The sequence below is a fragment of the Rhipicephalus microplus genome, chromosome 4 (genome assembly GCF_043290135.1).
Source record: "Rhipicephalus microplus isolate Deutch F79 chromosome 4, USDA_Rmic, whole genome shotgun sequence".
NCBI lineage: Eukaryota > Metazoa > Arthropoda > Arachnida > Ixodida > Ixodidae > Rhipicephalus > Rhipicephalus microplus.
This window is the reverse complement of record NC_134703.1, coordinates 67,942,060-67,956,781: the sequence shown is the minus strand read 5'-3', so window position 1 is coordinate 67,956,781 and position 14,722 is coordinate 67,942,060. Positions and strand designations below refer to the sequence as shown.

General features: G+C 50.2%; 1 protein-coding gene across 4 annotated transcripts in view; it reads left to right on the top strand.

Moving 5' to 3' along the window:
- LOC119172089 (uncharacterized) overlaps window positions 1–14,722 on the top strand; it is a 78,299-nt gene that overhangs the window by 10,928 nt on the left and 52,649 nt on the right. For all 4 annotated transcript variants that reach the window (XM_037423072.2, XM_037423073.2, XM_037423071.2 and 1 more), the window contains 2 exons: window positions 565–615; window positions 10,031–10,295. In XM_037423072.2, coding sequence (XP_037278969.2) covers window positions 565–615; window positions 10,031–10,295 — 316 coding nt within the window. The remainder of the gene's footprint in view (window positions 1–564; window positions 616–10,030; window positions 10,296–14,722) is intronic.

Below are 14,722 nucleotides of genomic sequence, written 5' to 3'. Positions count from 1 at the left end.
TGCACGGCCGTTGGTGACACACAAGCGGCCATTTTAGAAGTCTTGGTGCCTGACATCATCATAACTAGCCCGACGTCAAGCTAGTGCCTATGTTTGTAGGGTGGTGCCACGGGAAGATTTACTTCGATATCAAAATAAAATAGTAGCATTCGTCGATCCTTGCATTTGCTCAGAGCTGCCTCTGTATGGAGATTTGTATCATAGTGCGAACTAGCCTCCGAAAAATGGTGTCTGTACCCCTTTAACTATACTCATTTCTATTTTGCTTACTCGTATGGGGGCTATGTAGTGGCCTGCTGTATACAGAAAAAAAAAAGTCTTTGTGATAAGTAGGCAGCATAATGCTTGAAGTCATTGAAATTGTGGGACTGTAGAAAATAAATTTTTTGCTCTTGGCAGTTGTGAAAGACTCAAGACAAAAAAAAATTGAATTCATGAAAACAGTGTTTTTTAATGCAACTTGCTTCACAACCTTAGTGCACCTTCTATCTCATTGTTGAATTCAACTAAGCCTGAAAGTTTCACTATACTAACTTGAATTGTTTGTTTCTTTGTATCTTTTAGGATTCGGCAGATGATCAGAAAACTGGCGAACAGGAAACTCCGAAAAGACGGGTGAGACATTTCGCCAAAGCACATGTGAACTTTCGTTACAAGCTCGTTTCAGTGTGTTTCCAGTAAATCGTCTTTTATGAATTTATTGCATGCTTCTTGAGTTCGAGCGGCAGCACGCTCATAGCCGTAGCCACCCACTGTGATTGTCTAGTGGTTATGATGCTCGACTGCCGACCTGAATACCGTGGGATTGAAAACCGTGGGAAGTTTGTCGGAAGATGCATACCCGCGCCAAAACGACAAAATTCGTGACAAAATTTTGGGATTGTCCGGGGGGAAAACTTATGTATCAAGGATGTCTTCCACTGTAACTTTGTTATATAGGTCGCAAATACATGTGCTTCTGTGGAATAATGGTGGGGACTAGAAAAACTTCGTTATATCGAGGAATTCGTTATATGATGGCTTTACTGTACTTAAATTTAGATGCACATTAAAGAACACTAGATGGTCGAAATTTCTAGAGCCATCTGCTGCGGCATCCCTTATAATCGTATTGTGGCTTTGGCATGTGAAGCCTCAACAATACACCTCTACCGGAGTACGTCACAGCGTGATGTCACCGGTGCACATGCAAGGCGGTGGTTGGCAAAACACTCCCGCCGGTGGCTGAGTGCAGTGCAGTCGCTCGGTGCTTGGGGCAATTTTTTTTTTTCTTGTTGAAAGCTTAATCTTCATCTCACAGTGGCAACATTAGCTGTGGCATGTGTCAGAGAACGTCTAGGTGTGTGATAAAGTGCGTGATGAAATCTACTGATGTTTATCTACTAGAAGTGAACACACGTGGCGGCCTGTGCGAGGAACAGCGGCATCTTTTTCGAAAGTGTGCAGTGTTGACTGTGGCATGTAGTGTGCGTTGAAAGGCATTGACAATATTGGTTCATCTTTATGGACGGTGAAACTGGGAATATTGTGCGTGATGTCTGCAGTGTGAATAATGCGATGCGTCCTGTTTGTGAAAACACTGGTATTCGTTGTAGGCCAGTTTCAGTAACCGATTGTCGATGGAACTTTACGATCCGACATTGTAGTCAAGGTAAAAATACATTCGAAGCGATTATCTGTGAGTGGGTACTCAGCGTATACGCGGCGTGCAGAAAAATAAAAGTGCATGATCTCCTGGTGATATATACAACTACGCATGAGTAGCGTTGTCGAATATGCATATATGCTCATATGCTCCACCACGGCTATGATGTGCGTTAGAAGTGTGACAATGTGCGTTAGAAGTTTGTGTATCAGGCCTAAAGGAGGGATAAGTACGAAAACAAGCTTGTGGTGTACACGTATCCCGAAGGAGTACGGCCACCAGCGTGGGTCCGGTCTTAGCGAGCCGCAGGGCACGCGTTAACCGTCCCCGTGGCGGGAAACACGATACTGCTCAAGTCGCAACACTTTATTGTGGCAACCAAACGCAGTACAGCCCGTTGCAAAAAGGCGCGGCGGAAAAGCAAGTAGGCTTATCCACGCCACGGGCACAATGTACTACACAGGGTGCCACGAGCACGTCTCCGCGGTAAAGGTGATCCACGGAGACACCGGAACAAAGGGCCCGGTTGCTCGAGCGAGGGCAAAGGCGCTCGCGTTGGCTTCGAAGGGAGACGGGTCGGCGTAGCTAGGCCACGCACTAGGACACCGTACTGCCCTTCGGCCGTGAGTACGCAGCGGGGCAACAAAAGGTGAGCGTTCGCATCGGGCGCGAGGCGCCGTCAGCGAAGTCCGACGAGCCCCGAGCGACGGGACTCGACGGACGGAAAAGAATACGTGGCTCACCGTTTGAAGTCCCGGACTGTACTCACCGCTCCCGACGCAGCGCGCGAAAACCTCACGGGAGGCTCCCCGCGCGGCGCCACAGTCAACATCCGCTACCGGATGAGGGAGTTAAACGTCACTCCGCCCTTCCCAGCGCGGCAGACAGCAAAGGAGGGCAGACATGTCGGGACATGAGAATGGCAGAAGAGGCGGCAAAGCCCGCGCAAAGGCAGCGGGCCAGCCTCAATTCCCACATCCCCCTCTCCTAAATTTGCCCTTTACCGGTCTGCAAAAGGCAGCCGGACGTCACCCATGCAGTTAAAATGACACTGCTATGAGCGACAGCTAACCTCAGTCCAGCCCTGCTACTACTGCTAAAAAAAAATGATTACAAGGAGAAACAAAACATAAATAACAAAATAAACACATGACACTATACAAATAACTGCGGAAGGGAGCACAGAAACGTGGCACTAGTGTTCGTGGTGCTGAAGGGAGATAGTGTCCACTGCGCGGAGGGGCGGAAAAGGGCGCGACAGTGTCCGCTGGGGCTCGTTGCTGGTCTTGATAAGCAGCGAGTCCGACGAACGCTGCCTCGGCTGTGCTTCGGAGGCCCCGCATTTCTGGCTCGATGATGAAGTTGGAACGTTGCGCGAAGCCGGGCCTCTCTAGTGCTCAGGGAGGCCGACCCAAAATTGGCTGCGAATGGCGTTAGCCGGCAGCATATAGCTGCTTTCAGCTGGCCTCGCGCAGGAGCCATGGTGGAAAGGCAGCACGGCTTCTTCGGCGACAGCCGAGAGCAGAGCACAGCCGGATGGTCTGATGTCAATGGGTCAATGCCCCCCCAGTGCCCGCATCGATGGGGGGGAAGCCGACGCACTCTTCGCGGGCTCGCACTGAAGCGTCACGCACTCACACGCACACACACCGCCGACAGCTGCGCGAGCGTAGGCGCAAAGCGTCCTTCGTCTCTCTCTCTCCCGGCAAGCACCGATACTCAAGGTCACACACAGCTCCCTTCGCGGTTGACGAAACGAACACGAAAAAAAAAAGTAAAAACAGAGCAAAACGACACTCAACATCTGGCAAAAACATAAACACAAAGAACACTTACTAATAGACAAAAAAAACTTAAAATACGCATGAACACTTCAAAAAAAAAAAAGAAACACTGGCAGCAGACAGGGCGGGGTCAACTTCTTTACGAGAAAAGGCCGTAAAGAAGCTAACCCATACTGAGGCTAGACAGTAAACTGAGGGCCTTCGGTTGCGGAGAAGTCCGCCGTCCGGCGCGAAATCACAAAGGTGACCGCTTCCTCAGATTATACCGGTGCGGGGCCCGAATGCGGTCCGCCGCCCCGGGTGTGCCTCGTTGCTGGCGCGAAGTGCCGCAGGGCTCTTGCGCGAGCTCGTCAGACCGTGATACAAAGGGTTTCAGGTCTGCGATATGGGCACGGCTGAGTTTTCCCGTCTGGGGATCTTTCAGCAAGTACGCGAGTGGAGTGCAAGCTTTCTCCACTCGGTACGGCCCAAGCCACTTAGGAGCGAGCGAGGTTGAGAACCCCTTACTGGCATCGCTAAGGGCGTGGTTGCGCTTCAGGACAAGATCGCCCACCTCAAAAACTAGGTCGCGATGCTTGCGGTCATATTGGGCCTTCTGCTGAGCCCTGGCCGACGCCAAACTTTGCCTTGCTTTGCAGAAAGCTCGACAAAGCCTGTCCCGAAGTGCCGACACATAAGCAGAGCAGTCTGCCGGCGCCTCCTCGTCCTCGAGCTGGCATTGAGTGACGCTGGTCACCGGGTTTGCCAACTCCCTTCCAAAATTTAAGAAGGCGGGCGAGAAACCAGTTGAGCGACTCTCGGATGTTCGAATAGCGAACGCGAGCTCACTCAAATGGTCTGCCCAGTCCCTTTGACTTTCGGCAAAGGCCGCCAACATCGGTTTGAGCGTACGATTGACGCGCTCCGTCAAATTGGACTGGGGATGGTAGGGTGAAGTGGTGCAGTGATCAATTCCGAGGGAACGGCACGTGACACCAAACACCCGAGCGGTGAAATACGAAGCATTGTCAGTGATGAGCCTTTCCGGGAAGCCGAACCGGCAAAACACTTCCTGCAGCTTCTCAAGCACCGCTCGCGCTGTCACCTTCCGAAGTGGGAAAAGTTCCACCCATTTCGAAAAGTGATCAGCGACTACCATCAGGTGAATGAACCCCTGCTTACTTCTGGGAAATGGTCCCATTAGATCGCAGGTGGCCACTTGCCACGGACGCTCACTGACAATCGGTTTCATCAGACCGGGCGGTTTGCCACCCCTTGATTTCACCGTTTGACAGACGCGGCAAGAACGGCAATAGCGAAAAATGTCTCGCTTCATGCCAGGCCAGGTCACAACGCGGCTCAATTTTGCAAAAACTTTCGAGCCACTCAGGTGACCGGCCATGGGTTCGTCGTGAGAGGATCGCAACAGTGCGGCTCTCAGACATTTGGGCATAACCACCTTAAACGGGTCTATGGACTCGTCGTCAGTGGCTATATACTTCAGCAAGAGCCCGTCATGGTCCAGCAAAATGAATCCGCCGGGGACTCAGCGATTAGGGGGCTGTTTCAGCCCCCTAATCGCGCCCGCCGCAGAACAAGCAGCGTAACGGCGCTCCGCGCCTCGTCACGACGGTTTAACGGCGCTCCGCCCCTCCGAGACTCGAAACGGATCACTCTGCTGAGCCTTCAGTAGCTCTTCGCTGCCGAAAGCAATTCCCATTCTCCCAAATGGGGGAGTCTGGTATCGCGCCCACTCAGGACCGCAGCGGCGTTACGGGTTCACTCCCGTGAGTCGGCGTTACGGGTTCACTCTCGGCCTCGTGGCCTTCGGAAAGCTCCCCCGCTCGGCCGCTTCGCGGTGCGCCGCTTACCTGGTTAGCAGCCAAGGTTTGTCCGCATGGGGACTCACCCTTCTCGCCGAATGGCGGCGAAGCTGCTGTTTCGCCCCCGACGCTTGCATGTGCTAAGGCACCGCGAGCGGCCGTCGCACCGAAATCCAGGTTCTCGGCAGACAACAGGGGGCACGGGATAGCGCGTCAGCTACCACGTAGCGGTGTATTCACCACAAAAAGGGGTGACGACACAGGCGAGCGCCGCAGCGCACCCGTCGATAGAGGCGGTGGCCTCTTGGTGCAACGCGGCATGCCACGAAGCAGACATAACGTTCGGGTAGGGCAAGAGGCCCATTCCGAAGCGACGCGCCATCTCCAAAGGGAGCGGCTAGGCGCCTCGTGTCGTCACCGCAATAGGGGGTGCCGACACGGACGGGTGCAGAAGGGTTCCCGTCAATAGAGACAATGGCCTCCGTGTGCAACGCGGCATCCGCTAAAAGGGACAGCGGACAAAAGTCCCGCGAAGCAGCCATGTTGCGACGAGCCCGAATCGCGCAGGCGAACTGACTCGCTAAGAGCAGTCAAAAGCTAGAGCTTTTGATACCGCGTTGGGCGCCAGTGTGGTGTACACGTATCCCGAAGGAGTACGGCCACCAGCGTGGGTCCGGTCTTAGCGAGCCGCAGGGCACGCGTTAACTGTCGCCGTGGCGGGAAACACGATACTGCTCAAGTCGCAACACTTTATTGTGGCAACACCAAACGCAGTACAGCCCGTTGCAAAAAAGGCGCAGCGGGAAAGCAAGTAGGCTTATCCACGCCACGGGCACAAAAGTACTACACAGGGTGCCACGAGCACGTCTCCGCGGTAAAGGTGATCCACGGAGACACCGGGACAAAGGGCCCGGTTGCTTGAGCGAGGGCAAAGGCGCTCGCGTTGGCTTCGAAGGGAGACGGGTCGGCGTAGCTAGGCCACGCACTAGGACACCGTACTGCCCTTCGGCCGTGAGTACGCAGCGGGGCAACAAAAGGTGAGCGTTCGCATCGGGCGCGAGGCGCCGTCAGCGAAGTCCGACGAGCCCCGAGCGACGGGACTCGACGGACGGAAAAGAATGCGTGGCTCACCGTTTGAAGTCCCGGACTGTACTCACCGCTCCCGACGCAGCGCGCGAAAACCTCACGGGAGGCTCCCCGCGCGGCGCCACAGTCAACATCCGCTACCGGATGAGGGAGTTAAACGTCACTCCGCCCTTCCCAGCGCGGCAGACAGCAAAGGAGGGCAGACATGTCGGGACATGAGAATGGCAGAAGAGGCGGCAAAGCCCGCGCAAAGGCAGCGGGCCAGCCTCAATTCCCACAAGCTATAGTTGTCAAATGCAGCAAAGTAACTGTGCCAGATAATATTATATATTATTAAGACGTCGGGTTTTACATCACATGAATTTTCACTGGGTTATTGAGAAACGCCGTCGCAGAACTTCACTTTGATTTTCACGAGGATATGTTAACTTCAGCCTAACCCACAGCAAGAAGTGTTTTTTTTTTTTTTTCATTCATCTCCGAAGAGACTTTTGGGCTATAAGTGAGAATTTTATCCGTGACGTCGCACACAGCAGCTCAAAACCATGCTGCCGCCAATGTTGTACCTCGTTTAAATCTGCATTGCACATGCCACGATGGAAATTGAGTAAGTTTACATCCATGCCATGCAAATATTTCTCAAAGTGCCAGTAATCCTGTACATTCAATACGTTCGCTGTTGAAAAAGATCAGATTTTTTTTATGGCTGCCATCAACTTGGGTGAAGCCCATTGCGTACTAGTCGCGTCTCTCAGTACTCTAAACAAAGTTTCTTAATCCGTCCAATTACAACGAGCAAATTCCCACACTGTGAGCAGTGACCTTTCCGCGACCCCCTTCTTTCAAAAGCTGTGACTTTAGAACATAGCAATGTTGAAATTTCTGTCGAAAGAATGCAGACACGCAACTCTGCTATGCATAAAGATGCCGCCGGAGGAACTTTCTTGCCAACCAGCACCTGCTCCGGATTTAGGGGGCGGGATGCCCCCAGTGACGTCACACTGTTTACAAACGGAGAGAGGTCTAGTGTTGCTGTCATAACACTCAAACCTCGATATAACTAACCCAGATGCAGTGGAACCCCTTTATAAGAGACACTGATATAAGAGGCATCTCGCATAAAGCACAAGATTTGTTGTCTGGAGCATGCCTCATATAAATGATGATTGTGATTTGTGGGGTTTAACGTCCCAAAACCACCATATGATTATGAGAGACGCCGTAGTGGAGGGCTCCGGAAATTTCGACCACCTGGGGTTCTTTAAATGCCTCATATAAAGAGGCTCATTTATATAACGAGTTATCAGTCATAACGAAGTAAGTGAAGAATAGCTTTCTCATAGATACAGTGTCAATGTATTGTAACGTTATGTCACAGAAATGTGTAACTGGAGGTCAGAGAACGTCTGGCTGGTCTAGTCACTGGCAAGTTTATAATGAATTTTCAGCCATAACGAAGTATTTTCGGGGCTGATGTGACTTTGTTACAATGTGGCTTGAGTTAAAGAGTATAATGAGGTTTGCGTGTACAACTAAACCTGCTTATAACGAACCTCCATGGAACAAATTCCTCAATATAGCGAAGTTTTTTATTCCCCTCCATCGCTCCATAGAAGCACGTTTATTTGCGACCTCTATGTAAAAAGTAACCGCGGGAGACAACCTTAGTATAAGGAATTTTCCCCACCGACAATCTAGGAAGTTTGCTCTGCATTTTGGTATGAGCATGCATTTTTCGCAGCTGCCCCCCCCCCTCCAGTGACGAAGCGGGGGTGGCAGGCACGCAGGTGCACCCCACGAATCGGCTTCGCCGCGGTCGCATGCGCAAATGTGCCCCCCCCTCACGCTTTTAGTTATATATGTTAGTTATATAGTTAGTTATCTATGTGGGGCCGCTCTGCATATGGAGGGCACTTTACTGAATAGTTTTTCGCTGTATTCGTACCTGTGTCCGTGTTGTTCGCTCTTCGTTTTCGCCAACGGGCGCGCGGGCGTAGTTTCACTGCACACGCATTGTGTGGCCTCCCGAGGACGTTCAGCTTTGCTTTTTTTTATTATTGCAATAGCAATTATGTATATGGACAGTCTTGGCTGGTTTTTTGCCTTCACCGCCGTCATTCACGTATCTGTATGAAAACTCAAGAAAGAAAAAAAAAAGCCGCCCTGCCTCGGCGCCCAGCTCGTCATGATGCGCTAATGTACGCTTATCTCTCACTCGTACTTTGCCCCCCGAATGGGGGGGAGGGTATGATGCCTATGCACGCGCACTTATCCTCGCGTGCCTTCGACTTTGACCGGAACGATTGCGTTTAGTTGCCGAGTGCACGAAGATCACCTCTCTCGCTGGACAGGTGCCGTTTGCGAAAAGAGTGCACTTTTCAAACACAGCGTAGTAACAACTGGGGCTCTTGTTACTTCGCACCCATATCTGTACCTGTGATTACATTTCGTGCCTCTGTTTTTTTTTTTTTTTAACAGCGTGTAAAGTGTCCAGTGACGAGACATACACAGGACGAGATCAAACAGACGTTGTTAGTTTGATCTAGTCCTGTGTATGTTTTTTCTTGCGTCATTTGGGCGGGAGCAGAGTGCTGCACGTTTAGATCTGCTTGCCGTTCTCAGCATTACATTCCAAGTTGTTGTTACGCATTCATTGCTTCCTCCTTGCGGTGAAACTAACTTTTATTAATTTTGGACAACCGTGTCATCGCCACCCATGGGATGTCGGTTAGGCGCTGATGGCAACTCTCCGAGACCACGGTGCCGGCGGATCTTCGGAGGTCGACTTGTCACGCGCTTCCGTTTTGCGCCGTGCCGCGAGTTCGCAAGCTGGTAGCTTTTGCAATCAGCCGATTAGTTCCGGCAACGCGACGGCCCGTTGAATGCAGCGCAATGAACGCGATAGCAAAAAATTGTAATGTTATAAGAAGTAAGGCTGGCAGCCAACTTTTTGGGATGCAATATCGCGGATTCGCGTCGAAACCTCACTGATAATCGCCGAAACAGCAAGCGCTCCAGCGATCGCAACCGCCCTTGAAATACACGTTCATTATTGCTACTCAAGCAATCCCGCCCCCACCTTTCGCGTTGTTTCATGCTTGTTCAAGATGGGTGGTTTGCTGTCTGTTTGAGCATTCGACAGCAGGAGATGTTATGCTCTTTTCAGGCGATAGGTATGGGACGACTCATTTGATCTCTGCTTTAGCAGCGCTCGTGCGCTTTTACCCACTTGTAAAAGTTAGGATGCAGGGGGGCATCTTGTCAATTTGCACTTTTTACGGAACATGGTGGTGACGGCAAAGACCCGCAGAGTGTCCATATAATTGCTATCGTGATAGTAATGCAGTTTTTTTACTGTAAAAGGAGGGTTTGCTTTGCCTTCAGTCCCCGTTTCATATAACTTGCGCTTTTATTTTTCAAATTTTTGTACCGAACCTGTATATAGCAAAATCCTCTTTATAACGAATTTTTCCGGGAATTAATCAATTTCGTTATATCCAGGTTTAACTGTACATCATACACAGAAATAACTGTTATATCTGATTCTTTATAAAGTTATATTCCTAACACTACAACTATTGCAAGACTATTCATTTACTTCGTTATAACAGATGTTACGTTATATCTTGGTTGGTTGTAATGAGGTTATATCTATACGGCACTTGTAATCTCGCATTGTGTCTCTTATGTGGTGACTACTCTCTCTCTCTCAGGGCTCCCGGTCTAGGGATTCCTCTGTCAAAGCTACTCCCAGTCTTAGTCGCAGCGGCCGCAAGATAAAACGCAAGAAGTTCAGCTCTGAGAGTGAAGAAGAAAGGGATGGTGCACCACCCGCTGATGATGCGGAAGAAGGAAATCACAAGGAGGCCAGTGAAGAGGAAACACCGTCGCCTCCTAAAGAAGATAATGAAGAAGCAGCAGCTACGGCGTCTCCACCGGTCTCTCCAGCTAAGGAGGAGCCTCCTGCGCCCAAGGAGAGTAAGTGTACGAGTTGCGCTCCTTTGATCTCAGAGGTGGAGAGGACATAATGCACCAGTTATTCAATCACACCAGTTGCAAAACTGCGTTCCCAAACCCGGACATGCATTTCGCTGATCCTTCAGGGGGGTTAGCAGACTGTTGCCATCTGGGAGCCACAGCGCAACACACAAAATGTTGCATTTATTAGTTTGTTGACAACCAGGTGATGTGACAATCGGCACACTCCCTCGTATCTCGGCCAATATAGCGTGTTTGGATTTTGATACATGGAATCTAGGGGGAGTTTCGCTACTCCGATTATTCACAGGGCTGGCCACGAGAAACCTTGTTGGCTACACCGAAATTTTCGCGCTCCCGAAAAGGTTATTTATGAATCTAGTTTTTCCTGCTGTTCCTCGCTTAGATCTCTGCAAACTTGCTGACACATATTTTAAAGTTGTAGGAACTCTGCCACATTCGTTTCACGCATGAAGCGTTGACCTTTACCAATTGCTAATGTTGGAGCTCTTGTCACATACATCATTTAGATACTGAAGGTGATTTTGAAATGGAAACTTGGTAACCTTAATATTGTCACAACGGGAGCAAGGTTTGCAAGCGATGCGTTGTAGTTGCTTAGCTTGCTGGAGTGGCTGATGAAGTTGTTAAATAAGTTGTGTGTACATTCATTCTGTAATCTTTGGGCATCTTCAAAGTCCCCTCCATAGTCATTTCTAGGTCGTTAACTACTGCCGTCAGGCGCTCCCAATCGATCTCCACACTCTATGAGTGTCAGTGACTGGGCTGGAGAAGAAACAATTGTGGGATTTTCTGATCCTGACACAGGCTTGTTAATTGCTTGATTAAGAGGACGCTGGGTGGCACAGCAAACATGGTTTAATAATCAACAAAGAAAAAGAAAAACTCGGAAGAGAAAGGCTGAACTATCAATAACCAAACCGAAAAAAAAAAAACTATATATACTGCCAACAAAATCACCAAACGTAAACTGTAAAGATGAAAGGGTTATACAGTGGAACTTCGATTATACGCCCCCTGGTCCTGCGACCACCCGCGTTTTACGAATAATTGGCTTGGTCCCGGCAAAACCCCCATAGAACTAATGTATTGAAAACCTCAATTCTACGACGCAATTTTACGCCGGCCCCGCCTCGTACGACGCTAAGCTGGACTGTCCGAGAAAAAAAACAACTTACGATGACGCACGCAGGCTGCCACGCAAGCACACTGCGGCCGGATGAAAAAAAGTCTGGAAACCGAGGAACCGAGTTTGTTCCTCCGCACGTTCTAGCAAACTATCCGCGCTGCCACCACAGGGCCTCTTCAATTTTTCGACACGCTGTCGGCCATAGCTAGCCAGAGCCAACGTTGTCCAGAGCCAGCCGGAGCGCATTCGTTTTGCTTAGTCGCATTGCACTGCGCACTTCCGTTGGGGCCTTTTTTTTTTTTTTTGGTTTTGTTTTCTGCCTTCTTTTGGGTGGTTTTGTAGTGACAGCTGTGAGCAGGTAACATGGCAGATAATTTCGAGCTCGCTTTCTAGTATGCGATAACTTTCACTAGATTTCGCGTTTTACCGGACGTGTTGAACAGCGATTGTGGAGCCTGTCTACGTTTGGGACAGCCGCGGGAACCGGAACTAGCTGCTGTCTAGCTACCAGAGGGCTGGGGAGTTTTAGCCTCTTGCGATTGGTCGAAGCTTGCGCAGACGTACGTATGCGCTTGCAAAAATCGAATGGGCCCACTGCCTTGTTGCCTTTCAGCCATTCCTTCATGTGTTTGCCTCATCGGTGGGTTGTGCGCCAAAGCTGCTGCGTCTACGTGCAAAATTTTCAGTATTCGGACATTGGTGTGTGAGGAAGCTTTCGAATTCTTGGTTGCGAGTGCTGCGCCTCGCAATGTCGCGGAACCGGAAACCGCTGACGCTTGGAGAAAAGCTTCGCATAATCGAGGAGGCGGAGAAGCGGAGCAACGACGGCCAGCATTGCCCGAGACCTGAACATTCCTGAGTCGTCGCTGAAAATGATCCTCGCAAAGAAGGGCAGCATCCTGCTAAATGCGGCAAAGTTTGGCCTGAACAGGAAGGCCGCGAAAGATGGCAAATATGCTGCCATGGAGACTGCCCTCGTTGAGTAGTTGCGTCAGGCCCGCAGTTCAGGAATTGCCGTGGATGGCGCAATTTCGAAGGAGAAGGCGGAGACAGTTGCATTGCGCTGTGGCATTGATGACTTTAAAGCCTCCAATGGCTGGTTCGATCGCTTTAAAAAATGCAGTGGAGTTGTGTACAGCCGCTGCTGTGGAGAGAGCTCGTCAGTCAGCTTCGACACTGTCGAAAAGTAGACTGCATTGCTGCAGGCATTGATACGGCAATACAAGCTGTCCGATGTGTTCAACGTGGACGAAACTGGATTATTTTATAATATGCAGCCAGAGCAGACATTAACATTCAAAGGAGAGAGCTGTCACGGGGGTAAGCGAAGCAAAGAGCGTCTTACTGTATTGCTTTGCGCTAATGACGGCTCAGAAAAGCTTCCTGCCCTCGTGATCGGCAAGTTTGCAAAGCCGCGATGCTTCAAGAATTGAAAAGGCTGCCGTGCCAGTACATGGTCAACCTGAAAGCCTGGATGACGGCTGCTATGTTTGCAACATATCTGCAGCAGCTGGACTCAAAAATGGGGGCTAAAAACAGAATTCTTCTTCTGCTTCAAAATGCGCCATGCATTTGATACGTCGCATTTGAGAAATGTGAAAGTTACATTTCTGCCCCCCAACTGCACTAGCCAGATGGAGCCGCTTGACACCGGCGTCATCAAGTGCATGGAGCAGAAATATCGGAAGTTTCTGGTGCAGCGTCGGCTGGCGGGCATGGAACGCAAGCAGTTGGATAAGAAGCTTTCTGTGCTTGATGCAATGCACTACACTGCTAGTGCATGGGACGCAATCACGCCAGAAACCATTGTCAACTGCTTCAGGCACTGCGGCTTTAATAGAAGTGGTGCTTGTTCTACCTGTGAAGCTGCAGTGCCTGTTGACGACAAACCAGAGTTCGGCAACCTGGAGCTGCCTGTATCTTTCGCGGACTATGTTGGTGCCGACGACGACGTTGCAGTGTGCAGTGCAGTGTCGCTGGATGACATTATTAAAACTGTGCGTCCTCACACTGCGGGAACTTCCGATGAGGAAGAGATGGATGACACTGCAGAGGCTACTGCGTCCGTTCTGACCTACGCGGACGTGTTGTGTTACGTCAACAACATTCGGCGGTTTGCTTGCGCACGCGACGAGATCGGCGACTTGCTGCCAGATGTCGCAGCTCTTAAAAGAAGGCTGATGCATCGTGGCTGGACAAACTCGCAGAAAAAAATCAGATTTTTTTAAAAGGTGAGAATAAAGATTTTGTTCACACCTTTGATAAAATGCCTGGTTGTCATTTTTTCAAGTAATTTAATCTACAGTCGACTCCCGATAATTCGAAGTCACTTAATCAGAATTATCGGTTAATTGGAAGTGGAGTTGGGGTCCCGTCAGTTTTGCATGCAGTTCAACAGGAAGAAATTCTCGGTAATTGGAAGCTAGAGGTATAAAATTTCGGTTAATTTGAATTTATTTTCAATCGAATTCCTGGAGGAAATCGTAATGTTTGTTAAATTTCCTGTTTTCGAAGTTCTAAACAACAATGCGTGTGCGACGGCACCCAAGGGCATTGCAGTTGACCACAGCGCCGCAGCTCAAAACGTCAGCTGATGGCATCGCAGTTGCATGCAGCGCCCCAGATCACGAAGTGGCTGCTCCGGCGGTTCCGGTTCAGGGCCTCATTGTTTATCTCGTTACGGTCGTGTGCAGACTCAGTGTTTCCACATGCGACGAAGCTCCACGTGCATTTACTATGGCACCAAGTGGTGCAGATGATGACGCGTCTTGTACAGTGGGGGAAGAAGACACAAGTGAGCTTGACGTTGATGGTCTCCTGCCAGCTCTCGGCGATGTCCCTTTCGAGGAGTACATTGCCACTGACAGTTCGGTAGAAATGTGCGGTGCACTGTCGGCCCAGCGAGCCTAGTTACGAAACTGAGGTTGACGACGACGCCGCCGCAAGTGAGCCACTACCGCGGGCTGCTGATGTAGCCGCAGGCCTTGCCCTCGCGCAGCAGTTTTTCACTGCTGAGAGCGACGCCGCGGAAGCGTTCGGGCACATATACACCCTGCAGGACTTGCTTTCTGCTGCAAAATTCAGCAAACAGAAGCAAACGGCAATCGCAGATTTTTTCTCATAAACTGCTTTGAAATAAATGTATTTTTCGTTCATTGTGGTTAATTGGAATTCCGTTTAATTTGAAGTTTTTCGCGGTCCTTGTGAACTTCCTATTAACGAGAGTCGACTGTACCTTCATCGGAGCAGCGTAGATTTGTGCCGCGGACTTTCTTAC